The 27,931-nt window shown below is 54.6% G+C and overlaps 1 protein-coding gene across 1 annotated transcript in view; it reads left to right on the top strand.

Annotated features, from left to right (window-relative positions):
- The first annotated feature begins 363 nt into the window (after nucleotides 1–363).
- KCNIP3 (potassium voltage-gated channel interacting protein 3) overlaps nucleotides 364–27,931 on the top strand; it is an 80,470-nt gene continuing 52,902 nt past the window's right edge. The window contains exons 1-2 of the mRNA XM_036074874.2: nucleotides 364–492; nucleotides 11,579–11,744. Of these exons, the coding sequence (XP_035930767.1) occupies nucleotides 394–492; nucleotides 11,579–11,744 (265 nt within the window). The 5' untranslated portion in view covers nucleotides 364–393. The remainder of the gene's footprint in view (nucleotides 493–11,578; nucleotides 11,745–27,931) is intronic.

The following is a 27,931-nucleotide window of genomic DNA, read 5'->3' as shown; positions in this document are numbered from 1 at the left end:
AGCAGAGAGTGTGTGTGTTAGAGAAAGAGACAGACAGCGGGGGGTCGGGGGGGTGGGGGGGGTGGGGACAGAGAGAGCCGTGGGCCCTGCAACAGGAGCAGGGCCAGAGCCAAGAGCCCGGGAAAGGGGCTTCAACAGGCTCAGAGGGACGGATTAGGAACCATTTATACCCAGAGTGGAACAGAGAGCCAGGGAAGGGGACTGAGAATCTGTCAGAGAGGGGTGGGGAGGGAGAGAGGGAGGGAGAGAGGGAAAGAGACACGGAGGGAGGGAGAGGGCTTGAGGGAGGCAGAGCAGAAGGGGTGGAGCAGGGAGAAGCAGGCGGGGCGGGAGGGGTGGGCAGGGGGCGGGCGAGGAGCCGCCCGTAACAATTACGTGTGGGGCCGTGCAAACATGCGGCAGCCGCCCGCCGGCGCGGCAGTCCTGAGCTCAGCGGCAAAGAGGGGAGGCCGGCCACAGTTTCCTTCAGCGCCCAGGATGCATCGGGCGAAGGTAGGCGCCGGCGGGGCTGGGGGCTCTCGCCCAGGGGTGGGGAGCCAGGGCTTCTGAGGGTGGCCCTGGACCAAGGGAGCCTTGTGCTTCCTCCTTTGACCTCAAGCGCTGTCGTCCCCTGTAGGGTCACTTTTGAAAAAGTAATTGTCGGGGTGTCCTGTCTGGGAGGCTAGCCGTCTGGGGCCCCCTCTGGACCTGAGAGGCTTTAGGTGTTTGTGGGGTAGCAGCTGGACAGAGGAGGAGCTTGGGGTCAGGCATGTGTCTGGTGCTGCTTGTCAGGTCCCCGGGGCAAGGGCCAGAGCAGCTTGACCCTGACCCTGAGCCTGACCCAGACCCTGAGCCTGGGCCCACAGCCCTGAGAGGAGGGGGAAGGCTGAGTGCTGGGAGGGGGTGCCTTAGGCTTGAAGGCTGGGCAATGAGTGCATCTTTTAATCATTCAGGTGATCAATGAAGGCAACTTCCTAAAGGGCTCTGGGCCCCTGAATAAGGACACGTGCTCCTAGTTCCCACTCTGCAGGGCGGCTGGGAGGTTGGAGAGAGAGAAGGCAAAGGAAAATGCCTGGGACAGAGTTCAAGAAATAGTAGCAGGGTGTTGGGAAGGCTGAAGAATAAGTAAGTGAAGAAGGAGGGAGAGGAAAATAAGCCAGTTCCCAGACTACAGTTCGCACTCAGAAAATCCGCCCTGATGCCTTGCAAGCTTCTCACATGTTTGGGATAGTCTTGCTTGGGAAGGAAGAAGCAGCATCAGGCTTAGATCTGGCTGCTCAGATCTGGTTTGAACGAGGTTGGTTGCATTTCTCTCTCATGCAGAAGTCCGGAGGGAGGCCATAAAGGGCTGGCACGGGGGGCCCCATGGTCAGCAGTGACTCAGGCTCCATCTGTCTCACTGGCTCCCATTCTTGAGGTTACCTTAAAGTCCAACATGGCTGCTGGAGCTCCAGCCAGCACGTGTAGGCAGCAGGAAGTAGAAAGAAGGATGGGCAAAAAACAAAACAAAACAAAACAAAACTTAAATAAAATCAGGGTCTTGTGAGTAAGGAAGAATAGATATTGGGCTGGCATCTTGCAGTCTATCTTCACTGCTCCCCTAGCTTCACCGCCCCCTACCCCCAGAGGTGGATTCCTGTCTCTCTCACCCTCAAGGACAAGCAGCCCAGAGTCAGCTCGTGGGTGGTTCCAGGCCACACTTCCCCAGAGCCTGGGCCACCCCTGCCCTGTCTGGTCCATCTCCCAGGGGTGCCAGAAGGATCAGCAGAGGTGATGACGTGAAACCCCTTGAGCCTGGCGACAGGGCACGTTGAAGGGTGCTTTCTCTCCTGTCACCTCCAGTCTCCCCAGCAACCTCCAGGGCAGAAGCAGAGAAACTGCGTGGCTGGTTACGGGCGCCCGTGCACGCACTCACTGCACACGCCCACCACAGCCAACACGGGTCCTGTCCATCCACAGACGTCGGTGTGAGCACGCACCACACCAGCGTGCCCGTGACTGTGCCCACAGCTGACGGCACGCGCACGGAGGCAGGCGTTTCTAAACCCGGGCTGCACATGGGCACACAGCCTGGGCTGTCCACCAGCCGGGAGACAAGCCCCCTTCCTTTGCTCTGCTGGCCCTAACTGCCAGGAGGTCACTCCCTGCCCCTGCCTGGTGAGCGGAGGGTGTGGCTCGAGTCCCGCAGGTGCATCTGGCCCTTTCCTTGGCCACTGTGACCCCACACTGCCCTCTGCGTCCCCTACAACCGGCTCCTGGGCCCCAGTTGATCTCACTCTGCCGTAAGCCTGCCGGTGGCTTCCTGGGGCTGGCCTGGCCAGAGACTGGAGCGGGTCCCACACCTGCTGGTGCTGGGCAGGCAGGGACAGTGGTTCTAAGGGAAGCCACCACTGGCTCCCTCACCAAGGTCAGCAGGGGGCTTGGGAAAAAAATCTTCCACTCTAGTGGCGGCAGGGACCGCAGTTCAGAGCCCAGGCTGGGAGCTGGCCCAACTCATTCGCCCTCAGCTGCCGGTCAGTCATGGTCAGCGGCTGCCCCCAGTGACACCCCAGGGGTGTTCAGTCCCTCACCTCTCTGTGCACTACCCAGTCCCTTGTGGATCCTTGTGACATCCCAGGAGGGCAGACACTGCCACCTCCCTTTCTACAGACACTGAGGCTCAGAGAGGGGAGCAGGGTGTGCAGCTTGAACTCCGTGAGCTCCTAGGGGAAAGGAACAAGCAGAACCACGGGGTCTCCCGCGGCAGGTGCGAGCTACCGTCCTAGGTCGTTGGGGAGTGATGTCTTCATGGCCTGGCACAGGCACTGGGAACCTCTACCCACCCAGCTTCCAGCCTTCTTGCAGGTGCTTCTGGGAGGTGGACCCGAATTTGCTCACCCATTTTTTTTTTTTTTTTAAGATTTTTTATTTATTTATCTGAGAGAGAGAATGGGAGACAGAAAGCATGAGAGGGGGAGGATCAGAGGGAGAAGCAGACTCCCCACTGAGCAGGGAGTCCGATGCTGGACTCGATCCCAGGACTCCAGGATCATGACCTGAGCCGAAGGCAGTTGCTTAACCAACTGAGCCACCCAGGCGCCCCTGCTCACCCATTTTTAAAGAGAGTGATCAAAGGCCTGAATTGAGATGGGGAGTGAAGTGGCTGACTGTCGTCCAGGTGGGGTCTGGGAGAAGGGCAGGGCTGAGGGGCAGGATCCCCGAGGTGGCACTTCTCCCTGCACAGCCTATCCAACAGGCCCTGCACCTGCATTATCTCCCTAGAACGCTGGGCAGCCCCCGAAGTAGCTCTTGGTATTGTACCCACTCTAGAGATGAGGAAACGGAGGTCTGCCCTAGGTTGCAAGCCACAAAGTGTTATAGCTGGAATTTGAACCCTGCTCCATCTTATTTCAAAGCCCAGGTCCCTAGGGCTTGGCGGGAGGGCTGGGCAGGTCCTGGGAGAAGGCTATGAACGGAGAGTGGCTTGGTTGTCACCAAGCAGCTGGGAAAGTGCCCCATCCCAGCTGGGGGATGGCTTCATGAGTTTGTGGCCCTTTGTTCCTTCAGAAACCTTTAGTGAGAGCACATGAACCACACCCCATCCCTGGCCTTGTCCCCTGGTTTAGCCATGTGACCTTGAGCCAGCCACAGATCCCTTTCCGGGTTGTAGATCCAGAGCTGCAAAGGAAAGGACCCCCATCTTTTGAATTCAGGATCCCTTTTCTTATCAAAATCCTCCACGAGAGTGGGAGGTGCTCTGCCGGTTCAGGCTGGCTTGGGGCCCATCTGCTCTCTCTGCCCCACTCCAAGGCATCTCTGGTGACGCCCAGGAGCAGCTGCGGAGCCCTGAATGTGGCCTCTATGAGGGAGAGGGGCAACCTTGGTTTCCAAGGCAAAGAGAGAAGAGGAGAGAAAACTTGGCAAGTCTTCCTTAGCTGGTCCTCCAGATAGGGGTGGGGGGTGGGGCAGGAAGGAAACAGGCAGGAAGGAGGGCACAGTGGGGAGTCAGTCACTGTGTGCTGTGCCCCCACCCCAGCTCCCTATTCCCAGCTGACTGATGTTTCCCTTGAACAGGTGCATCTGTCAGCTGTGATCAGCCTACGTCCTTAGAATGCCACAGAGCAGCCGCGTGACAGGGAAAGAACCAAGGAGACCCACAGGCGCTAGGGTTGGAGAGGGGGAGCTAAGCTGAGTTTTGGCAGGTCAGCCCAGGGGGGGCCTGTCCCACCTCCCAGTTGGCCCGGTTTCCTGCCTCAGGTCTCTGCCCAGCAGCCCCCGAGCCCCACAGGTCCCTGGTCTTCACGGGCCGCATCTCCAGCTCTGCCCCCACCACTGCCCATCCCCGCCTCCAGCACACGCCTCCAGGACAAACAAGGGGTAAACCCGAGCCCACCTGCTGCCGGTGCCATGCCCCTGTGCCCAGCCCAGCCTGACTCTGGATTAAGATCTTCTCTCAAGACAGACACTCTGAGCAGTGACCCCCAGACAGCCAGGTTCTACCCCCAACTCCACCCAGTTGACCCTGTGAGCTTGGGCAGGTCCATCCCCTCTCCGAGCTTCAGTCTCCCCATTTGGACCTTAGATACACTCCTAGCCTGCGCCAGGCCCTCACCTGAGCCCGGTGCCTTGTGCTGACCGGTGGGGGCAGGGAGTAGAGGTGGGGGACGCTACCAAAAGTGCCAGGGGACAGTCTCATGGACACACAAATGCCCACTAGCTTATCATGGAGCCCCATCCCCACCATTTGCTATTGGATGGCTCCAGCCAGGAGAGGATGGTGGCCTGGGACGGCTGTTAATCTGGCTCTGCCTCAGGAAGGTCTAGGCTCAGTCCTAGCTCCTTCCTGCATTGGCTGTGTGTCCTTGGACAAGTTAGTTAGCTCCTCTGTGCCACGGTCTCCTCATTTTCCTGGGGGAAACATCATCATCCTCCCAGATAAATGACGTCCTGTATCAGCCTGCTTAGCACAGCCCGGGTATAGAGCAAGAGCTCCATAAACGGTTGGAGGGTCAATGTCACTATTTTCTGATTACTGAGTAGAGCCTGGGAAGGGCACTCCAACAGGAGAATGCCGTCAATGAGCACGCCGCGTCTCCCCCCTCTCCGCCCGCCCCGCCCCGGGTTAATGAGACGCCTGCAGCGCCCGGACAGCACGGGCCAGGTGGGGAGCTTGTCTCCTAGCCCAGGTGGCAGCCGTCAGACGCAGGGCGGCGATGACCCCGTCCTCCCTCCCCTGCTCCGGCACGTGTGCTCGTGCAAATGTTGGCAGGGACTCCTTCCCAGCTCCCCCCTCACCAGGCGAGCTGCCTAGCCTGCATCTGTAGGTGCCCAGGGGTGGGTGGAGAATCGAGGCTCCCCAAAGCCTCCCCACCCCAAATCCTCAGGGCCTGCACGACACGACGCCCACCGCCACTTCCTGCCATCTGTCCCAAGTGATGGAAATAGAGCGAGCAACGAGGAGTGGTTGGTTGCTCGGTGAGCCAGCCTGCGCTGCCACAGTCCCCAGGACAGTGCTGGGGGCGTGGGTGGGGGGCAGGCAGCCCCTCATCTGAGCAGCTCTGCGCATCCCCAACTGGTCCAGTCTCTGGCCCTGAGGGCAGCCCTCTTAGGAGCGGGCCCCGGTGGGGCGGGGAGGGGGGGAGACTGAGATACTGAGACCCCTTCCTCCCACAGACAAGACCAGAACTTTCCACTGGGTGGGATGAGCCCTCTAAACCCTAGCAGTACTGTCAGATAAGCTCCCCTACTGAGGAGCTTAATAAAAATAGAGCAGCACGGGCCCCACCGAGTCAGATAGCGTAGCCCGCAGGCAGCCAGATGTGGGGGAAGCTCCCAGGTCATTCTGACATGCAGCCGCCGAGCAGAGCGAGTTGGCTCGCTCTCTCTCTGGAAATCCCTGGGCCATCGCTTGGCCCTGCCCCTTGCTCTGGGCAGCAGAACTTCCTCAGCATCAGAAGGATGGGGACTATGGATAATCGTGCTCCTGCTGGGGCTTTGTATGTCACCTCACTTAACCTTCCCCGTGGTCTCATAAAGGCATATTTACAGATGAAGTATCCCTATTTACAGATGAAGACACTAAGGCTCAGCGTGGTCGAGTACTTTGTCCAGGGCTGCCCAGCCGGGAGGTGCGGGCCTGGGATTCAAATCCCCATGGGGCTGACTGCAGACCTCTTCCCACTGTACGTGGTGGCCCAAAACAACATTAACCTGCCTGAAATCCCCCCTCCCTGGCTAAGTGTGTCTTCTGAGCCAGCATCCGGTGGGTCCTGGTGGTCCTTATGCAACCATTCATGCTATGTCTCATCCATAAATGTAAATATTTGGGAAAAAGTAGCCAAATATTTGCATATGCATTTCCTCGGATGACATTACCTCTGAGGAAGGGAGCCTGGGTGTTTGAACTTGGGTTTGCCAAGACCCTCCATGGCCTTCAGCCATGCACCCCCACACCCAACAGGCTGCCACATGCCCACAGGTAACCTCTGGGCTTCGCTTTGGGGGTTCTCAGAGCCCCACTGATGAGCCACAGAGACAGAAGTAGCTGCTTGAAGGTCTCGCCTCAGGGCACCCCAGTCCTTGGCCTGATGGGCCCCCACAAGGCGACACTGTGCACATTGGGCATGGGGCAGTGAGCAGGGTAGCAGCCCTTGAGGTTACTGGCCTTCCAGGGGGCTGCAGGGGGTGGGGACTCATGAGGTGGATGTCCAGGCCCAGGTCCTGGTAGTCTGTTTAAGATGATCTGGCCTCTCTCGACGGCATGGTGAAAACTCTCAGCCGGTGGTGTTCCTAGTGGAGAGTGCAGACCTTGCCCTGGGGCGGCTGGAAGGTATGAGGAGTTGTGCTGCTCCCCCGTCTCAGTGGAGACAACTGTTGCAGTTCCTGGGGAGTCCCCTCAGCCCCCCCACTACCCACATCCACAGCAGATCCTAAATACCCACTAATATCTTCACCCCCTATCCCACTGCTTGGGCCTGGCTCAGCACCCCCACTTCCTCCCCTGGATTTGGGTACCCCCCCAGGTTGGCCTCCTGCTTCCTTGCCCCCCACCCTTCCTCTACACCCCACTGGGCCACCTTTCTGAAACAGGTCTGACGGACCCTAGCTGGGACTTGAGAAGGAGAGAGGAACTGGGGTCAGGGTACGCCCTGGCAGGGGGAGGCTGCCCCAAACCATCCAACTGGCCGGTCTGAGAACCATCTAGAACAGTGCTAGCCAATAGAAGTGTAGTGTGAGTCGCAGGTGTCATGTTAAATGTTCAGGGAGGCACATTAAAGAAAGTTTTTTTAAAAAGCAAAGTTATTTTTAATCATATAGTTTATTTAACCCAGTGTAAATATTATCATTTCAATATGTAAGCAATATAAAATTAATAAGCTATTTTATATCCTTCCAAGTAAGGCTTTGGAGCCAGTGTCTTATTTGCACTGATGGCACATCTCAATTTGGACTAGCCCCATTTCAAGTGCTCAGTAGTCACCTGCAGCCAGGGGCCCCTGTCTGGGACAGCTCAGACCCGAGGACTCAGCAGGACTGCACTGAGCAGGCCCCTAGGTCTCCAAGCTTCCTAGCTGCTGGTACTCTGCCTTCACTGACTTTGCCTTATCTGCCACAATCTGTGTAATTGTTTTTTTATTTTTTCTTTAAATTTAGTCACATTTTAAATTTTAATAAATGCATTGAAAGGGGAATCTTTAAATCATTATTGTAAATGGAAAGAGGGGAGCCATTGATGAAGGAGAAGGTAACAGTATGGATGCCATGAAAACAAAAACAAAACAACAACATTAACCGCCCCCCCACCCATGTGGCCTGCCGAGACTCTGAGCTGAGGCCACACCCCATCTCTGTAAAGAGGAGGCAGAGGTAGAGGGGCAGTTAGGGCACCCCTCCCACCCCCCAGAGTCTAAGTCGTCTCCCGAACCAGATGGGAGCATCTCCCAGGTGCCCAGTGGCCAGCTCCAGCCCTGGGAGCCCATGACCTCCAGCCAAAGCCCACCAAGACACACCTGAAGTTGGACAGTTAGGAGGACTCCTCCTTGACCCTGAGCACGAGAGAACACACACCACGGGGGAACTGGGCAAGCTTGGTAAGAGGGTGTGAGGAAGAATCTGTTCTGGGACTTGGGCTTCAGCGGGCTGATTTAGAGGAGGGTCTAAGGAACCTCAATAGATTGGTGTGAGCATCAAATAAGACAGCATCTCCACACTCTTAACCCAGTGCCTGGCCCATAGCAGGTCCATCACCAGCTTGGTGTCCTCTCTGTCCCTCCCCTGCTCCCCACAGACCTGGACTTGGAAGTGAGCTAAGACCTGCCCCTGACCCATCTGGCCAGACAGGAGCTACGGGTCTCAGCTCTGGGTTGTCAGGGAACGGCCTCTGGCCTTTGGGGAACCTGCGGACCTCAGAGAAGGCTGCAGGTCTGCAGGGCCAGCCAAGGGCCATTGCTGGGACGTGGCCCAGAATGGCCATCTGTGCCAGATGTGCCAATGGGGACTCTGTGCGGCCTCGGCGCAGATCCTCTGGCTTCGTCGGTCTCTGCCACCCAACCCTGGCCACCACTTGAGGCCCACGGAGGATGGAGGGATGGCTCCAGCCGCTGTGGAAATGATGCAGGATCAAGCAGAAGTGGGAGGAGAGAAATTCTCAGTTGAATTATGACAAGTGTCAGGGGACTTTCATCTAGTCATTTGTGAATATTTCTTGAGGTTTTCGAGTGTGTATGTATATTTAACAGCCTTTTTTGTTTGTGGACAGTATTTTTATTTGAGACTTTACTGAGATCACTGTGGAATCACATGTGGCTGTGAGAATTAATATAGAGAGACCCTGGAGGGAAGCTGCGGGGGGCGGGGGCAGCGGAGCGAAGGTGCGTGAACCTGCCTGGCGTGTGTGAGGAGCATGGCGAGGCTGGCGCCCGGCGCACGTGGCCGGCCGATCAGGGGGACTCCGCTGACTGAGGCTTTGTAGGCTGGATGAAGGCATTGGGGTTTTATTTGGAATGCAGTGGAAGCCACGGGGTGTTTAGCAGGGATGGGAGGGGATTTAATTCAAACTGGAGTTTCCTCACTGATTCAGCACTCCTCAAATCTGTCACCTCTTAGAACAGAGGCATCTTGGGGTGAGGGGGTTGTGTCACCTCTCAGGGCTCCCTCCCTTCTATGCCTGAGAGTTTCCAAATCAGGAGCAGGGTGCCCAGAGTGGCCACTAACATTTCCTGACAGCCCAGTCAGACCTTCTCCCAGACAGACCAGTGTCAACCATTCATGAGGATGACCTGCGGTCACTCGTGCCTCCTGCCCTCCCCCCTGGGCGGATGGGCCCAATCCACAGCCTGTGGACTGTGCCCCTCCTTGCAGTTGTGTGGCCCTACCCCGTCTCAGCCACTGTGAGCCCCTCCTCTCCTGTAAGGACCCCTCACCCACTTCACAGGGGGAGGCCATCATAGGCCCTGCCTGTGGGGCTCCCAGAGCTCCTGCCACTCGCACCCCCAACTCTCTGCATCAGGGAGAACGCACATACTGGGGCTCATCCACCCAGGAGAGTGTTACTCTGTTACATCATAGACTGTTACTCTGATGTGGCTGGGGGCTTGGGGGCCCCTCCCCAGCTTCCGAGGCCTTTCCGGAGCCTGGCCCCAGGAAGGCTAAGCATACGGCCTGTGGCCAGCACCACCTAAACTTTGGAACCAGGAGACCACAAGTACAGAGAGGCCCTGGCTTGTCCCCAGACTCTCCGGGACTTAGTTTCCTCATCTTTAAAATGGGGGTGGTGTTGCCGAACCTGTGGGATTGTCTTGACGGTGAGACCACATTGAGGCCCAGAGTAAAAGGCCCAAATGGAGCTCTCTGCCCTGCCTGTGGGTCTTCCCAGCCCTCCCTGGAGGACAGAACCTTGGGCCCCCCGCCAGGTCTCTCCCCCATTAGTTAGGCCTGGTCTGCAAGATAGAATCCCCGGGACTAGCCTCGGGCTCCAGCCAGCACGGGCAGCATTGTCCTGGGATCGACGGGGTCCCAACGGATAGCTCTGAGGCCCAGTGCAGTTTTTCCTCCTGACATTCTCCACTAACCCCAGCTGCAGAGCCTACAGCAAAGAACGCATGAAGTAATGAAGCCCCAGCTGCCCATCTTCCCTCTACCCCACTCCTGGACCGAAATAAAGACCTTATTCACTGAGGCCGTTTCTCTCCTGAATAAGATCATTAATAATGGAGAAGGTACCCTTCTGACACAGCTAGGGCAGGACTTGGGTCTATGTGTGCATGTGTAAGTACGTGTGTGCATGTGCGTACGGGGGGCCTCCCTCAGTCTCCCTGGCACCCTGAGACCCCTGGCCACCCCTGCTCACCCCCTCTTTCTCCCCACCAGGATGGGGTGTGCTCATCCTCGCTGCAGCTCTGGGCACCGCTGACCCCCCTCATTGCCAGGGCAAGCCTTGGAGAAGGGAAGGAATGTGGGGGTGCTCCTGAAGGTGTGTGTCGGGGAGGCTTGGAGGGTGTTGGTGATAGAGAGGGCACTTGCAACTGGGAAGGCTCCAGAAATCAGGAAAAGGGGTGTGGACGTCACCCTGTCGAGGTGGCCACTTCACCAAAAGCTGACCAGGAGGCAGACTGTCCGGCCCTAAATAGGAACGGGCCTCAGGGAGCCACGAGCCAACCCAGCACGCGGAGGGTTCTCCAGCTTAACTGGAGCCGCAGGATGCAGCAGACCAGCTTCCCCTCACTCGGGCATTTGTACAAACTCCTCGGTTCAGGGGACCTTGTAGGCATTTTCTTACTCCTCGTGCCCAGGAAAGCCCATACCGGGGACGTGAGAGAGCCTTAAAGTCCAGATGCTTGCCTTCCTGACTCCTCTTGCAGCCAGGGAGTAGGCACAGGACCCAGGCGGGGACTATCAGCTTCCTCCACTCTCGACCTTGAACCTGGAGCTAGGGACTCAACTGAGAAGACCCCCAGGGCAGCCTCCAGGTCCCAGGGCCAGCAGGCCCCCCCGCATGGAAGCGCGAGCTGCAGGGGCCGGGGTGCCCTGCCGCAGCAGAAGTGCTCTCCCGGGCCTCTTCTGGGGGTCACTGTGGCTGAGGGCCGCTGTCCCTTGGCTCACTCTTTGCTCTGGTTTGCCTTCCCAGCCTGGCTCTCTGTCCTTTCTGGGGAGGCTGTGGCTGGCCCGGGACCCCCGCAGCTGATTCCTTTCCAGCTGTCATCTGCTGGGGTCAGTCTCTGCTTCTGGCGCCCGAGAGCTGACCGACACAGGGGCTCTGTTTGGGGCCCCGGGTCTGCAGCACTTGCCTAACTGCTCATCTGTTTCTTGGCTTTGGGGAACCACGTACATTTCAGGATGACACAAAGGCAGCACACGTGGAACCCCATGACCCTGGAAGGATCTCCCCAACTGGCCACGCTGGTAGCCATTGTCCTGGCCAACGAACCCGACTGCTCAGACCCGGTGCCCACGCAGGGGGGCGCCCTCCCGCAGCTGGAGCTCAGGCCATGTGCCCCGGGTAGAGCGAACCTGGGACAAGACCCTGGTGGGATTAAGGACAACCTTGCCCCAGAGGTTGGGGTCGGCCTGGAGGTCGTCTCTGAGCAAGGGCTCAGGGCTGCTTTGCCTGTCCCTGCTGCAGGAAGTGATGAAGGTGTCAGATGGCAGCCTCCTGGGGGACCCGGGGCGCACACCACTGAGCAAGAAGGAGGGCGTCAAGTGGCAGAGGCCGCGGCTCACCCGCCAGGCCCTCATGCGGTGCTGCCTGGTCAAGTGGATCCTGTCCAGTGCAGCCCCACAGGGCTCAGGTAGGGGCAGGGGCGGGCTGGGAGGAGGGCCGGGGTGGGCGTGGGCATCTGTTCTGAGCTCTCTTCTCTCTGAGGGCGCACAGACCAGCCGGGGACCCCAGCCCAGGCCACACCACCTCTGCCTCTTTTGGGAGGATAACGTTTTCATTCATGCATACAAGCAAGGCCGCTGGGCTCAAAGCAGGACCCGGGGAGGGTGGGGACGGAGGATTGGGACCATGCTGGGGTGTTCCACCTCGGCTGCTGGGAGGATAGAGCCAGGGGTCAGAGTCCGACAGGCCCGGCTGGCTCTGCCTACCCTTAGCGGGTCACCTGCGGGCACCTCACACATTCTTCCTAAGTGCTCTGTGAAAAGGATGGCTGGCAGTGTGTGCAGAGGCCCAGCGAGGAGGAGGCCCTGGCCCTTGCCCCTCCTCGGTCCTGCCCAGTGCACCCAGGGCCTGTGTGGCTCCGAGGGGACTCAGGAAATGGCTGGTCTGTACCTGCCCTTGGTGATATTTGATGTCTGCCGAGTGTGACAGAGCAAGGGACGCACAGGGGGCCTCGTGAAGCCCCCGAACTCTCACACCTACGTACACACGCCACACAGTCCCACCTGGGCACACCTACCAACACACCTGTGCCTCCACCACACACAGTGTGCACACCCACCCACCACGCCCGTGTGGGTGCACACCCAGGCGCGCCCACCGCTCACACCCACGTGCACACACCCACACGCGTGTGATCACATACACGAGGCGTGCAGGAGAGCCTGCCTCTTCGCCTGTCAGGAAAAAGGCAGACCTGAGCCCTAACAGCCTGTCCCGTTTGTTGTCTCAGACGGTCTGCACGATTTCCAGGGAGCCTCAGGCCCTCTGACAGGAGAATGGGCATAAATCACGGCCCCAGTCTCCCAGGCTTGATGCAGGGAGAGGGGAGGGGATGGCCTGAGGGGCCCCGCAGCAGGCAAAGCGGCTGGCAGCCACCTCTGTCGAGTGGTCGAGTGCAGCCCCCCTGCAGGGTGCTCCCGGCGCCATCTCAGCCCCTCCCTTCGGCCGCCCCCCAGAGCCCCCGCCCATCTGTGCTGTTGGCTGGCGTTTGCTCCTGACCCTTGCCCTCGGCGCTGAGGCCTTTCGCAGAAGCACTGGTGCACGTGAGTGCATGTGTGGGGTCCGTGCGCGCTCCCCAACGCCTCGGGTACTGATGGGGGCATGGAGTTTGCATGTGGCGGAAACGTGAAGGCACTAGAAGTTCATGCGAGCGGCTCACCTGGGAGGCTGGCATCTTGCCTGCTGTCTGTTCCACAGCAGGGTAAAAGCACCTCCCTTTGCTATCAGGATAGAATCCAAGAGCGGAGGTGAGCCATGGGGCCGTGGCGCTGGGGCGTGGCCAGCCGTGTGCATCGAGGGGTCCAGTCCGCTGCAACGGACAGAGCTCGTGCTGCTGGAGGCTGCAGTACCCCACTGGTCTTGCCCCCCAGACTCTTTTTTTTTTTTTTTATTTTAAAGATTTTATTTATTTATTTGACAGAGAGAGAGACAGCGAGAGAGGGAACACAAGCAGGGGGAGTGGGAAAGGGAGAAGCAGGCTTCCTGCCGAGCAGGGAGCCCGATGCGGGACTCGATCCCGGGACTCCAGGATCATGACCTGAGCTGAAGGCAGTCGCTTAACCAACTGAGCCACCCAGGCGCCCCTCTTTTTTTTTTTTTTAAGCAGACTCCACGCCCAACGTGGGGCTTGAACTCATGACCCCGAGATCAAGAGTCACATGTTATACCGACCGAGCCCGCCAGGCGCCCCCTCCAGGCTTTTCTTGGCAGCGGCACAAGACCATCCCCTCAGCGCCCCTCTCTGTGTCACCCTCCCTGATCCTCTCCGTCGGGCACCCCCACCCCACCCCACCCCCAGGCTTCGCTCCTGCTGGGCCCCGTCTCCACGTTTAGCTGCTTCAGGATGGGCCTGGAGGCTGATGTGCCACCTCCTGGTTGAGGCTTTTTGCGGCCCCGAGTGGGGGTGGGGGGCATTGAGGAAAGCAAGCTTGGGGGGCAGGCTTGTTGTGTTCGAGGTCACAAGGAGAGGGGCCCCGAGGGGCCCCTAGATCCCACCTTTAGCTCAGGGCAGGTCCCTGGAGGTCAGGAACCCATGCTGAGCTGTCAGGATGTGTTTGCTGGAGACTTGTCATAGCCCAGAGCTGTGGGGGCAGCAGTGGGGGCGGGTGGAGCAGGGCCCAGGACACCATCCATGGCTCAGGCCCAGCCTGGTGCATTGCCCTGCACGGACACACTCCCCAGACGCCATGCCAGGCACTAAGAGGCTGTGTGACGCGTGGAAAAACAAGATCATATTGCACTGAATGGCGTTCAGTGATCAGATGACTCTGTTTTGCTAAAGAGTCTACTGAAGCTCAGGGAGGTCACATGACACAGCGGGTCACAGGGCATTAGGGGCTGAGCAAGGCCCTGACCTGGAGCTTCCATGTGTTCCAGGAGGGGCGCCCACCCCGATGTGTGTCCTCCACGTCTCTTCTCTCAGGGAACCTCCGGCATCCCTGGAGACAGCAGCCACCCTCCCAGACTGAGGAGCCAAGACCCCAGCGCACCCCTGGTCTCCACTAGGCCTAGCTCCCAGACCCAGTCTCCTTAGTCCAAAGGTGTCCTCCGTGTGCCCCTCCAGGATGGCACGGCTGGTGTGGTCACACTGAGGGCTTTGCCTGCACGTGGGATGCTAAAGTGTGCCCAGAGGGAGTGCTTCTGCTTCAGGAGCCTTCCCGGGCTCTGGGTGCAGAGAACAATCGGCGCATTCAGTGTCGCTCAGTCCCCGAGCTCAGCAAGGCCCGGCCGTGGTGTCCTGAGCGCTGGGTGCCTTTGGAAGGCGGGCGCAAGGCCGAGACACTACACCCTTGTTGTCGGGGGTTTTTCCATTCAGAGGAGGCAGATTTCTGGGACGGCTTGGGGGAAGAAGCCAAGGCCCAGTACAGCACATGGATGTCCCCGAGGCTTAGGTGGCCTTGTCAAGCAGGGGCCGGGGTTCGAGAGGGCGATGGTGGACCAGCTGCTGCTGTGTCTGGCGGTCCCTCCTGGGCTGGGAAGGCCCCCACATGGAGTTGGGAGCCGGCCTGCAGCAGTGGCCCCCGAAGTGGGCCCGGGAGCGGGGGGAGTCCAGGAGAGCACAGGGCAGGCGATACAACCCCAACCCCACCCAGGAGAAGCACCCGTCCTCAAGCGGAAGAGTGTGTCCCTCACCAACACTGGGGAGCCCGTCCTCAGTGACCCAGAGGCAGGGACTTTGACCTGCTCTGCTTGTCTCCCCAGCATCTGAAAGTCCCTCCTGTCAGGATACCAGAACGTCTCTCCAGGAGCATGGCTAAGCTACCGACCGGACAACGGGCTTCTCAGGTCTGGCTCCTGAGGAGGGCGGTAGGACTGGGTTTCCTCAACTATAAAACTGTAGTCATAATGCTGCTCACAGAATAACCTGGGCTCTTGGCAGCAGACCACTGAACCCAGGCTGGCTGGTTTAACCAGAGAGGCATTTAGTCTAGGCTGTTGGGACGTTCACAGAAATTCTGGAGAGCCAGAGAAGGAAGCTTGGGCCCTGCCCGCCACTCCGGGAAACGCCCCACATCCCTAGCTGTTCTGGTAGGAACACTGGAGCAGGAACCCCATGCTGTGTGGCACGTGCGGCCGCTCCTCACGCACCCACGCACACCCCTGCCCCTCCCCCACGGCGGAGACCCAAATTTTCATCCACCGCTGCATTCATCTCTGGGTACTCCTTTCTCGGGGGGCTCTGTCAAGCCCATGTAAAATCATAAAGCCACCACCACCACCAGCACCCCGATAAAAAAAAAAAGTAGTAGAAAGGGACAAGGACAAAAAGGTAAATTAACTTGTCTATAACCTGTAAGGATATATAAATAGCCAGGATTGTAATGTGTTTGAAGCACCGAGATATTCGCAACATTGTGTTTCAAATTGAGATGCCAGATCAGATGCAAATTTTCAAGGATTTATCTGAAAAGTGGCCACATGGCTCTTGAAGCTTTCACCCTCATCAAAAATAGAGAAAGTTGGATGGTTGGGGTCTGGCAGGGGGGAGATGATGGGTGAAGAGGATTTCTCTGGGGAGAGTGTGTTGAGTTCAACCTCTGAAGTTGAGAGAGGGATGTTTCAGTTCCCTTTTGTCACCTAACAAAATACCCCCAAATACCACCCTTTTGTCTTCCCTCATGTCTGTAGGTGAGGCATTGAGGTAGGCCTTCCCTGGATGGTTCTTCTACTCCACATGGCATTGATTGTGATTATTCACTTGTCTTTGTTTAGCTGGTGGCTGGGCTGGGCTGGGCTGGGCCAAGAAGGTTCCACCCACATGTGTCACCTCATTGTCTACGTCTCCCCCACAGGGCTGCTTGGGCTTCCTCACCGCATGGCAGGCCCACTGTTCAAGGGGGCTGGTTTCTAAGAGGGGGGTTCCAGTAAGAAAAGGCCAAAGGGCTCTTGAGGCCTAGGCTCTGGAACTCAGAGCATCATTTCCCCTGAATGTTATTGGTCACAACCAGCCATAGGTTCAGCCCAGATTTGAGGGGAAGGGAATAGACTTCTTTTCCATGGAGCTGTGGTAGGAAATTTGTAACTGTCTGTAAACCACCACAGAGGCCTCAGTTAGGAGTCCTTGGGGAAGTGATCCAAACTCTCATTCCGGAGGGATCTGAGCTCCTGGTCATCCTGCCTATAACGCCCCACTAACATTTATCACTGTATTCGGCAGAATTAATAAATTCCCTGGAGAAGTCACTAGATTTGGGACATAGTGTTCTCCTCCCCCACCTCGTACAGCCGCCACACTTTCTCCCCCGGATAATCAGCGTCATTCATCCCACCCAAAACCCACCTATAAGTTGGTCTAAGTGGTATGAGGAGCCCAAAATGGCCGGGTGGCAGCCTCAGCCTCCAGCCCAGCAGGTCCACTGGTGTTTCCTTTCAGGAAGCATCCTTGATTTGGGATCCAAAAGCTCTAATCCGGAGCCCAGAGTATTGGAGATGCGAGGCAAAAATGCAGTGAGGGGCTTGCTGAGGGCTGCTGTGAGGGCCCACTGTCACCACGTCCCTTGGTTTCTGGATCCGTCCCTCTGCTAGGGAAGTGGCATGTCCAGCAGCACACCCAGCATCTGACGGGACAGCATCTGAGTTGTCTGGTGGCTGGTGCTGGGGCCAGGCCCGTGAGGGGGGACAGAAGGGTGGTATTTCAGTGTATTTTGTTAGGTGACAAAAGGGAACTGAAACATCCCTCTCTCAACCGTGGGTCTTGCAAGCACTGGCTTTGGCCATACTTCTTCGTTGTCAGAGGAGTCCCCTGGGCAGTAGCAACGGTGTGTGGGACGCTGTGATGGGCGATGGCGGTGGCAGTAGTAGGGCGGGCAGGGAGGAAGGTCCGGATGCGGAATGAGGGTCAGTGCCAGAGAAGATAAGGGGTGGTCCCTGCCAGGATGAAGGGGTACAGAGGAGCTGACCTGCCAATCGGTGGCTGGCTGGTCACCCAACAGCTGTAGCCACATCAGCCTGGGGAGGAGAAGTTCTTTCATTGAAACTGTAAGTCATCTTAGACCACATGGAACTTTGCTGGTGAGCAGTGCCAGGCAGCAAGGAGTACAGGCTGCCGGGTCATCTTGTCTACCCGACTACTGAGCTCTTTCTCAGGCCTGCTGCCCTTTGGACAACAGTCACCACTCCTCCTCTCTCCTTTCCTCCACCTCCCTGACTCCTGAACAAATGGTTCGCAACCATCCCTGAGTGAGTGTAGGTCCGTACACCAGGCCATCTCTTCTTCTAGGAAATGTGGGTGAGCAGATGTATTAGACACTCTGCCCGCCAGGAAGACTCCCCTTCTCCATCGTCCTTCCCTGCTGAGTGGGCCACCATGTCAACCTAGAGTTGGTGCCTTGCAGCTCTGTCTATAAATTACATATGACTGCTTTTCCTCTTCAGATGGCCTTAGGGACTCCCCACGGGGTCATAGGTATGGGTTGAGGGGAAGCTGGTGGTGCAGCGTTTCCATGGGGGCCTGAGTCACTTGCTACACACTTACCTGAGCCTTCCAGACCCTCTGCCCCTGCACCCAGACATAGCCCGTGCACGCGATGATAGGGTGTTGCACACACACATACGGGCCTTTAGAGCTGGGGGAGAGGTTGATACTCAGTGCCTGATGGGCAGTGGAGGTCCGTGGCCACAATGTCCTACAGGCATTCCATCTCCATGAGGGCCCAGTAGCGAACCAGTAGCTCCAGGGCAAAAGAAAAATCTTTGCCAAAGAAAGCATTGCTTAACTCCAAAGCCGGGAGACCATGGGATGTTCCTCCTGGAGACGGCCATTGGCCTGCCGAGTATGCTACCTTGCCTGAAACACAGGGTGTGCTCATGAATGTGCAGGGTCGGGAGGCCCAAGGGGCAGAGCTGCTTGTCTGCCGCCTTTGCTTACTCTCAGCAAAGCAGTCTCAAGCCGCGCACTTCACGGTGTTACACAGGAAGGCCCAGCCAACGCTTACTTCCTTTTACCGGCTGGGAGTGCAAGGTGCAACCGTTCGTCTTTCACTTCAGAGGGAATGTTTTGACTCGGCTGCACTTGCGTATGACAGAAACCCCAAATAACAGCGGCTTAATTTAGACAGAGATATGAGAAATCTGGGCTACATAGTGGCTGGCACTAGTTTAGCAGCTTGGGGAGGTCAGAATCAAGGTCTTTGGGGTTTTTTTGGTTTTTTTGGGGGGGGTTGCCCTTTTCCTCACAGCCCCAAGGTAGTTGCTTTGGCTCCAGCCATCATGGCTTCATTCTAGGCAAGGGGAAGGAGAAACTGGGTGGAAGGAGGAAATGGTAGTGCCTACATCAGGAAAGCAATACTCTCATGGAAATCTCTGGAAGATTTCTGCCTGTATTTCCCTGGCCAGAACTGAGCCACCTTGACTGCAAGGAAGGTGGGAGAATGTTGGTTTTTTAAAGCTGGGCACATTTCCACCTCCAACAGAATCTGAATTCTGTAGGTGAAAAAGCGCAGGAGAATGAATACTGACGTGTAATTCTCGGCCACACGTACCTTGTGAGGTTGTTTGGATGACGGAACGCGCTGGCGGCCGGAAGGACCTTAGCAAACTGCCTGGCACATGCTCGGTGCCCAGCAAATGTGGGGGCGGGGGGATGGCCAGCAGTTTCTGCCCCAGTCATCCACTTGTTTTCCTCTACCGTCCTCGTCAGAGGACCTCCTTTTCATCTCCCCATTCTCTACTCTATAGAGGCACCAACAGCGCTGTGGTTTGGTGTCAGTGAGCAGAGACCAGAGGTCAAGAGAGAGCCGAAAGTCAGGGCCCTACCCGATCCCCCAGCTCCGCCCAGACCGGAAGCCTGGGTGGGAGCAGGTTGCTCCGTTCCTGGCTGCGGAGAAGCCCTGGGTCATGGGTGAGGCTCCTTGCAGTGAGCTCACACTCTCAGCTGAATATCACACCAGCGGCAGCTCCCCACTGGTGCTGGGAGCTCAGGAGCAATGCCCACCCCCACCCCCACGCCCTTCCCAGCCCAGGAAGCTGCAGGAGCCCTTCTGCCTCCAGCAAGAGTGAGCTCCGGGGTCCTGGACAGCCAGAGCCAGGACAAGGTGAAGGGGCGGGCCTGAGGGTAGGAGTAGGGGCTGCTTGAGGAGGTCCACCCTGGCAGGGTGCTGGCTGGCCCCTGGGTGCTCTGGGCTGAGGGCTGAGGGCAGGTGGTCCTGGGGAAGGAAGAGAGAGCAGGAGGCAGAGACGGAGGACAGAGGAGGGAAGCAGAGTCCAGAGAGGCCGAGACCCTGAGGGTCAGCTTGAGACCAAGAGTAGAGACAGACCAGAGCGGGGAGAGAGAGAGAGAATTCTAGAAGGAAGGCTCTGAGGGTCAGGTTAGGGAGAGGCAGGCAGAGGAAGAACGGAGCAGGCTGGGGGTGGCCTGCACTGTGGCTCGTCAGGCCGAGCTGAGGGCAGGAGCTGGGGCCTCCAGGATGGGGCCGGGCCCAGGGATGGCAGGGCATGGTGAGACCGCGGGCCCAACCCGGGGGCCTGCTCTGAGGCTTCAGGAGTGCCACCATGGCTGCAAGAAGCACCTGGGAGACATCATCAGCTTCTTCTTCCGCTTCATCTCTGGGAACCTGGCTCGAGGTGAGGGCTGCTTTGACAGGACCAGTCAAGAGAGCAGAAAAAAGCAGGTCTGGGACTCTGCCTGCCTTGAAAGGGGCTGGGGCAATCGGAGGGGGCGGTGACCCCAAGAGCAGAACTGGAAGGAACCCCCTGGCTCAGAGCCCTGCCCTATGACCGCAGGCAGTGTGTGTGAAGCCAGGCTCCCGCACTCTGGGCCTGGGGCGGGAGACGAGGTGGGAGGGGGCTTCCTTCTCCAGGGGCACAGATTCAGCCTGGGCCAGAAGGAAGCAGGAGGCTCCGGGGCCAGCCCACCTGCCTTGCCCACACTGACCCCATTGCCCTGGCCTCTCCCCTCTTTCTTCCCCTCCCCAGAGCCCCCTCCTGGTCCACCAAAGAGATGTGTGACTTATGTAGTGAGGATGAAAGAAAGTGCTTGATCGGTGACAGCCGTCTTTTTAAAATCTATAAAACCAACCAACCTGGGATTTCAGGCAGGGATATAATGGGGCTGTCAGGCTCAGGCCTGGGGAGGAGCCCCATGTGGGAGTGACAGCACAACAGGCCAGGTCCCGCTTCTGCTCTGTCCCCTCTGCCCCTCACCAGGGTGGGTGCCCCAGGGCTCAGCAGGATCAAGACCCAGCATCAGCCGTGGGGACCAGGCACAGGGAGAGGGGCTCCTGCCTGTGGGTGCCTGGTGTTTTCTTGGCCAGATGCACCAGGAAGGATGGTGTCAGGAGCTCCAGACACTGAAAGGAGAGACCCTTAACAGCTCGGGGCTTCTGGGCCCTTTTGTCTTATCCTGTTATTAGAGGGATATGAAGGGAATTCGGCTAAAGTAATCACACAACTCTCTAAAGAGATATCAAATGAAATCCCTAACACATAAATATGAGTCAGTGTAGACATGTGATATATTGGCTTTTTAGCCAAAGATAAAAAATGCTTCTGCTGCCCAAAGATGCTCATAGACCCTGAGGGACAATGTGCCCACACTGAGCAGGGCTGGGCTGAAAAGCCTGGCCTTTTGTCCCCTCTCTGGGAGGGGGGGCGCCTTGTCCCCTGCTCTGATTCCCTGCCCTGACCCAAGCTCTTGGCACAAAGCCTGGTGCACTAAATCCTTGTCGAACTAATGAATAATATTTTAAGAAGAACAAAAACACAAAATTGAACTTATATATAAGCAATCATATCAATCATCTCAAAATTGGTCAAATAATAATGGTTTCAAATACTCAAAAGCAATAATAGATCTCTAGTTATGAGAAAACAGGATTCTGATATAATGAAGGTTTGCAGAGGGAGACCAGATGGAGGTCTGAGTCTAAAGCAGGGGTGGCAACCTCAGGGACCTTTAAGGGGAGGGGACTCAGGACATTGTTGCTGCAGGAAATGGGAGCCCAGGGTCACAAGCCAGCTTTTCAAAAGCAATGGAAGCTCTGTCTCTGCTCGTGATGCCCCTTAGCCCTGCCTCCCAGCTGCTGGCCTTCCCCACCCGAGGCAGTCATTGTTGGGGAGGATGGAACTTTGCACACGGTGGGTCACTCCTCTGGGAGGGGAGACACCTGGGGGTCAGGCTTAGTGGCAGAGGGATGTGCCTGGAGTTACCAAGTCTCTGGGAATGGATATATGTCAGGCTGCCTGCTGCACAGGGCGACTAGGAGAGTCAGCAAGACCCCTTGCTTACTGAGTTTCCGTGAATGGGAGTCTTTATTGCCCAGTAGTTTCATGCACCTTTTTCAAACCTTTTTACATGCTTGATCGGCTTGCAGACTCATGGGGGCTTTTTCTCACTCCTTCTGTGTGTTTCTCTGTCTCAGTCTGTCTTGCAAGGAGGAAGGAGACTGCAGGTCTGTGTCACCCAAGGGTGCAATCTGCCTCCCTAGGCTTCAGGTTCCTCATCAGACATAAAAAACAAAAAACAAAAAAAGAAAAGAAAAGAAAGCACAAAGACTTGAGCTTGCTGCCCTACTTCTGAGCTCCTTCCAGCTCTAGATACTGGTTCTGGGATTCACAGTAAGTGGGGGTGCAAGGGAGCTGTCTGGGAGCAGGGAGCAAGGAGGTCAAGAGCAGGCTGGTGTAAGCGCTGAGATGCTGCTAGAACACAACCACTGGACATCCCCATATGGAACAAGCTGGGGGGGTGGGGGTGGCGCGATCCTTTGTCACCTCTGACCCTTTCCGTCTGCCCTGCGGGATTGCCCTTCCCTGTCGTTGGGGGAAATTCTGTGCAGGTCCTGTGGGCATCTTCCAGGTGTTCGTGTGTCCTCAGGGAATCCTGCCTGTCCCAGATCAGAGTTCCAGACCCTCATTCACTTTGGGATCTCCCTCCTGCTGATTTGTCTCAGGCCGCAGGGTGGCACAGGAAGGCGGAGTGTGGGCAGGGTCCTGGGCATCTCCAATCCTCCTTCCCCTTGCTTCCCACCTGGTTCCGGGGGCCAGGCCACTGCCAGCTCCCTTCTTCTGTTCATGATGCCCTTGGCCTTGTCTCCCAACTGTTGAGACTCCCCCTCTCCAGCCAGCACGAGGAGGACCGTTGGATGGATGGATTCCCCCAGCTCTCTTCCATAGGGTCCGAGGGAGCTCTGCCTCCGGGACCATCACCGGGTGGGTGTCTAGTTCCTCCCCCTCCCCCTGGCTGCCTCCAGCCTCTGGAGCCATGGCCATCACCTGACCTCCTCCCCGTGTGGGTCAGACCCACCTGGCCCCAGACACATGCCCAGACCCCACAGGATTCCCAGAAGCCCCTCACTTGGACAGAGGACTAAAGCCCCTTGGTGTAGGAGGAGGGAAGACACCCAGCACAACAACCAACCTTCCAAAGATGTTCCTTTTTTCTGCCTCACCAACCTTTTCCTTCTCTGCCACCTGGCAGGGTGAGGAAGGGTGAGTCACAGGACTGGTTTCCTAGGCCCTTTGTATGACCTGCAGAGCTGGTCTCAGCTGCTGGGGCCTCTGCCCAAACTCAACAAGGAAAGCCACATTTAACACCTAGATATGAGACATGGAGTCCACATCAAGATGGGGGAGAGCCCTGTCTTCTGAGCCCCTCGCCCCACCCTGCAGCAGGTGCCCAGGCCCCAGGCCTCCCAGAGACAAGGCATGGGGCAGAGGCGGGGAAGGGCCAGGAGCCAGGAAAGAGGGCTGGAGCTTGAGACTGAGGCCGCAAAGCCTCGAGGTTCCAGACAAAGCTGGGCACAGCTGGCTTGCATTGTCAAAGCATCATTCTCTATGTGTTAAAAATATCATTCTTCCACAAATAGACAGTGAGTGTGTGTCAAGGTTCTATTGAAGTACTTAATAAGGAAACCAGCAGAATGACAAAGCTGATTCAAAAGAGAAAGAAACACAGGAATTTTTAGAGAGGGTGGAAATAAAAGGGACACTGAGATATGACCTCTCAGTTCGACTGAAACTAAGATCCAGGGCATTGAGACAGCCACCCGTGGGGTTATCTTCTCTGCCAGAGAGAAGAGGAAATCATCGCCTCTTATCAGTTTTATAGGCTTGTAAAATGTGTGGGACCTCATCCCTTGTACCGCTCACTTCTGCTCCCCTGGAGAGTCCGAGGCTCCGGGCAGGCGTTGGACAATGCCCTAGCAGGATTGAGAGGCCGTGCAATGCTCTCTGCACCTTATTCCCGCAGTTTTTAAACAGAATACCATCTCTGGCACTCACAGCTGGTAAAAGGTAAACTGAGGCACGTTAAAAATTTCAAAAGTTTATCTGAGCACACATCCATTCAAACAGGACAGCGTCCCCCCAGAAGGTGGTGAGGACTGCTCCACAGACAGGAGCTGGGGGAAGGGTTTTATAAGGAAGGAGCTGAAGTAAAGCAAGGAAATCTTTGATTGGCCATGGCTGACGTGGCTGCCTTATTTGGGAAAGCCCAGTTGGCTGTTCGTGATTGGTTGTTCTTAAATTTCCTGAGGTTTGGGTTCGGTTGAATAGAGCCAAGGCATTAGATCTGCCACAGTCCAGCAGCCTCCTTGTTTCATCTCTTTAACAACTCCCCCCTTTCTGTCATCCTTTCACACATGAGGGATTAACCGACAAGTTGGCATTACTGCCTCTCTCAGTCACCCTCAGGGTTAGGTTCCGATCTTGTCATGAAACACAGATTGTGATGTCAGGCCGTGGAAGAATCCCTTCTGCTGTTCATCTCATTGTTCATCTTGTTTCTGTGTCTCCAAGCATAGTGAGACCATCTGATGTTCTTCTGATGGCTGTGAATGTATATTTCAGACCCTGGAGAGAACACAGTGCACCAGGGAGATCACAGTGATAACTCTCAGGAGGATAATAATGACAAGAGGTTGAAGTGTGCTCCTTCACCAGGGCACCCATGAACCAGACGAGTTCGTAGCCAGTAAATCAAAGAAGGTGTCTGAAGTGGCATCAAACCTGTTTTAGCCAAGTGGCTTGTTTGTTAATTTCTCGTATGTGAATTTCTAGTATACGGAGGCGTTGATCCAGGTACAGCATGAGGTAATTGCCATAGCACAGACTCCTCCTTGCTCAGCCAACAAGTAATCCAAAGCAATTCTAGGATCTAAAACCACTTTATCAGCTTAAAATAATGGTTATGCCCAAGAGGCATATTTTGGGGTGGCATATTTTGCTGTCCTTTATTCCCTGCCTTTGAAATCCCTCCAAGAAGTTTCACAGTCTGGGATTTGAGCTGGTAGATTGTGCCGTCCCACTGAACGTGTCCCTTAGTCCTGAGAATAGGTCAGTTCAGTTAAACGGTTGTGTCTTATTTCAGGAGGCGGTACCCAGGAGGGTTCCCAAACCTAGGTCTAGATGGTACAAGCAATCAGGTATTTAATACAAGGCATTTCTGTGGAAACAGAAGAAAAACAAAGGTTAATGGTTAGAGGAGACTATAACCCAGTTTCTGAGCCCAGAGGGAAGCCAGTCAAGACGATTTCTAGATGGGGGCACCTGGGTGGCTCAGATGGTTAAGTGTCTGCCTTCGGCTCAGGTCATGATCCCAGGGTCCTGGAATTGAGCCCCACATCGGGCTCCTGGCTCAACGGGGAGCCTGCTTCTCCCTCTCCCCCTGCTCATGCTCTCTCTGTATCTGTGTGTCTCAAATGAATAAATAAAATCTTTAAAAAAAAAAATTTCTAGATGTTGGTCTCCTAGATGTAGGGCTCAAAGCATCTTTTATAGTTTGGATGTCTCTGGTTGTGTTGCTGGTGTTAGGGAGAACTTTCTGAGCGACAGGTACAAAGCTTATCCACACATGAGCCATGGTGGTGATTTCTCTATTTATTATCTAGTTGTCTAGCGTTAGTTGGCAGGGCTTCGGGAAAAGGAAACGTTTTGTTCTTAATGAGTCCGAGTCAGAGAAAGAAAATTAGAAACATTAGTTTGGAAAGCCATAGCCAGATATCAGAGGAAAACTGGAAGAACTTAGGATCCAAGCCAGTTTACAGGTAGATAACCTCAAAGACAATGAACAGGACTGGAATCTGATATTCACAAGGGTATGTGATAGCTTTCTACAGAAACTATAATTTTACAGAAACTAAATTTGCAGAAACATAATTTTTCTCTCTACAACTACCCCAATTTCTAGCAAAGATAATAAGACAAATTTGTTTGCAAAGTAAGTTGTCTCATTAAACTTGGCCCGATTATTTATATAATGGCAAGAATATTGATTTTATGTATATCCTTAAATATAATATTCCAGTTAAAGCTTGGTCATATCTAAGGGGCTTTATTGGATACATAAAGTCATTCCCGGTTTATTAGATTTTTTTAAAACTTCGCGTTAGTCTAAGAAGTCAAGCTAAGGACTTGCCCAATTGTGCCCTGTTACAAGGAGAACCGATTCTTATTGAACTTACGCAAAAACCTGCATTGTCATGAAAAGTAAGAATAGCCAATAAGAGTTTCTGGATTCTGGAGGGATCAGGCAGAGAGAAAAAAAAAAAATGTATTATTATTATTACTATATATCATTATATGTCAGATATAATAATATATATTCTATTTTTGTTTACAAAAGAATACTTTACTAAATTGCTGTGTTATAGATAACTTTAAAAAAAGGAAAAGAAGCATTTTTTAAATCCAGAAAACAAAACAGTAAAGAACCAGCCATGCTTTAAGCAAAGTAATAAAACTTATAATTATCCTCATCAATCCATGCAGTCCCACCTCATTAAATATTTTTTAGAGATTTATTTATTTATTTTAGAGAGAGAGAGAGCAGGGGGAGGGGCAGAGGGAAAGAATCTCAAGCAGACCCCCCACTGAGCACAGAGGCCTACTGGGGACTCAATCCCACAACCCTGAGATCATGACCTGAGCCAAAACCAAGAGTCTGGATGCTTAATGACTGAGCCACCCAGGCGCCCCTCACGTCATGAATTCTTGATCCTCAGAGTTCTCATAGAGTTTAGTGGTATAATCTTAAAGTTATCAGAAATCTGTCCCTGTCAGAATTCTTTCCATGAATCTCTTTGAAGAGAAGCCCTTCTGCAAAAGCAATGGAGTAAAACAATAACTGTTTTACTTAAAGACTTAAAGTGGCCATGGTTAAAGATCTGTTGAGAGTTCATTATAGTGCAGTTAACAAGGGGTTTTCATTATTTCCGTGACATACATCTTAAGATAATAGCTCGAATTAGAATTGATAACACGGTACCAGGACACATGAGATCTCTAGGAATTTCATATAATTTCTGGAACACTTAACATCAATAACACATATCCGTACAAATATAACTTAGAGAAGGTTTAGCAGCACTTCTTACTTGACAATTCTTTCCATGTAATTTAATATATCCAGTAATAAGCTTTAGTGAGTTTTATGGCTCTTTTATAAGGAGAGAGAACTAATCGGCTGAGATGTTCCAGAGTCCTCGGGAGAATTCCAAGGTAGTTTAAGGCCAAAAAAGACTTCATTTAGAATTTGATTATGGGAAGTTTATACAAAATATCAAAAAGTTTGAACAGCTGATTAAATATGATCTTGGTAATTTAGTCAACCAAAGTGATAAAGACTAAGGCAAACAAGATTTTGTAAAACAAACACACACACACACACACAAAATCCTTAGCTCTTTTAAAGAAAAGACACCCTTCTCCCAATTAATCAAAGACCTGATAAAAAAGAACATGAAGCACAAGAAATTACTTTGGTAAAACACAATCTTTGCTTTCCAGGTGGATTATCCAAAGGTGAAGGAAAACCTTTCATAATCTCTTATCAAGAGCAGGCCAATCGTCTAAGAATACTTTGTTCTTTTAACAAATGAAAGAGAATTACATTTTAATTATGTGTAGGCATACTATTGATATTAACGCTTATTTTTAAAACCCTTCTAAAAACTCCATTCAGTGTTAGCCCCTGGACCACCTTAGATTTTCCTCTCTCTCCTCCCACTTTCCAGATCCATTTAGTTTTGTCCTTTATTCTCCTCCTTCTCGTTCTCAAACAACACATTACTCTCCTGTAGGCACAATAACTCCATTTTCCCTTAACAAAAATGCATTTCCCTACTTTATGCCTTTTTTTGTTTTTTTTTTACCACAAATACATTCTACTTCCCTTGCGTGCAGAGCTGTCTCTCTCATTATTTCTAGTAGTTTTGATTACATATATCAGGTTAGACTTTTTAACCCTTGGAAACCCTGATTTCTAGTGAGACTAAGGAGCGAGGACTTGTGGACGGTTATACCAGCACTCTATAGATTGGCAAAATTTTTAATACGTTTCATAATTTCTAGGAGCATACTCTTCCTCAGAGTAAATTTTTCCACATGGCACAAAACATGTTGAGTGACAGAAGTCTCTTTAGTCGGTCTGTATTAAGAAGCCAAAGGGAGACAAACCTAGGTTCAGTAATGATTGCTCAGTATTTTATCTTACTTGGAAACTGTTTGGAAAGGCAGTCTCATGACCCACAGGCTTGGACCACCACTTCACCCCCTAAGAGAGGGCCTCAGGAACACTTCCTTACTAAGAGGTAAGAAGCCCACATGGCCTGTGTTGGGCTTACCACCTTTTGCGGGCATATCCCTCCTTGTTCACCTTTCTGA

The sequence above is a fragment of the Halichoerus grypus genome, chromosome 10, assembly GCF_964656455.1.
Source record: "Halichoerus grypus chromosome 10, mHalGry1.hap1.1, whole genome shotgun sequence".
NCBI lineage: Eukaryota > Metazoa > Chordata > Mammalia > Carnivora > Phocidae > Halichoerus > Halichoerus grypus.
This window is presented reverse-complemented; position numbering and strand designations above follow the sequence as displayed.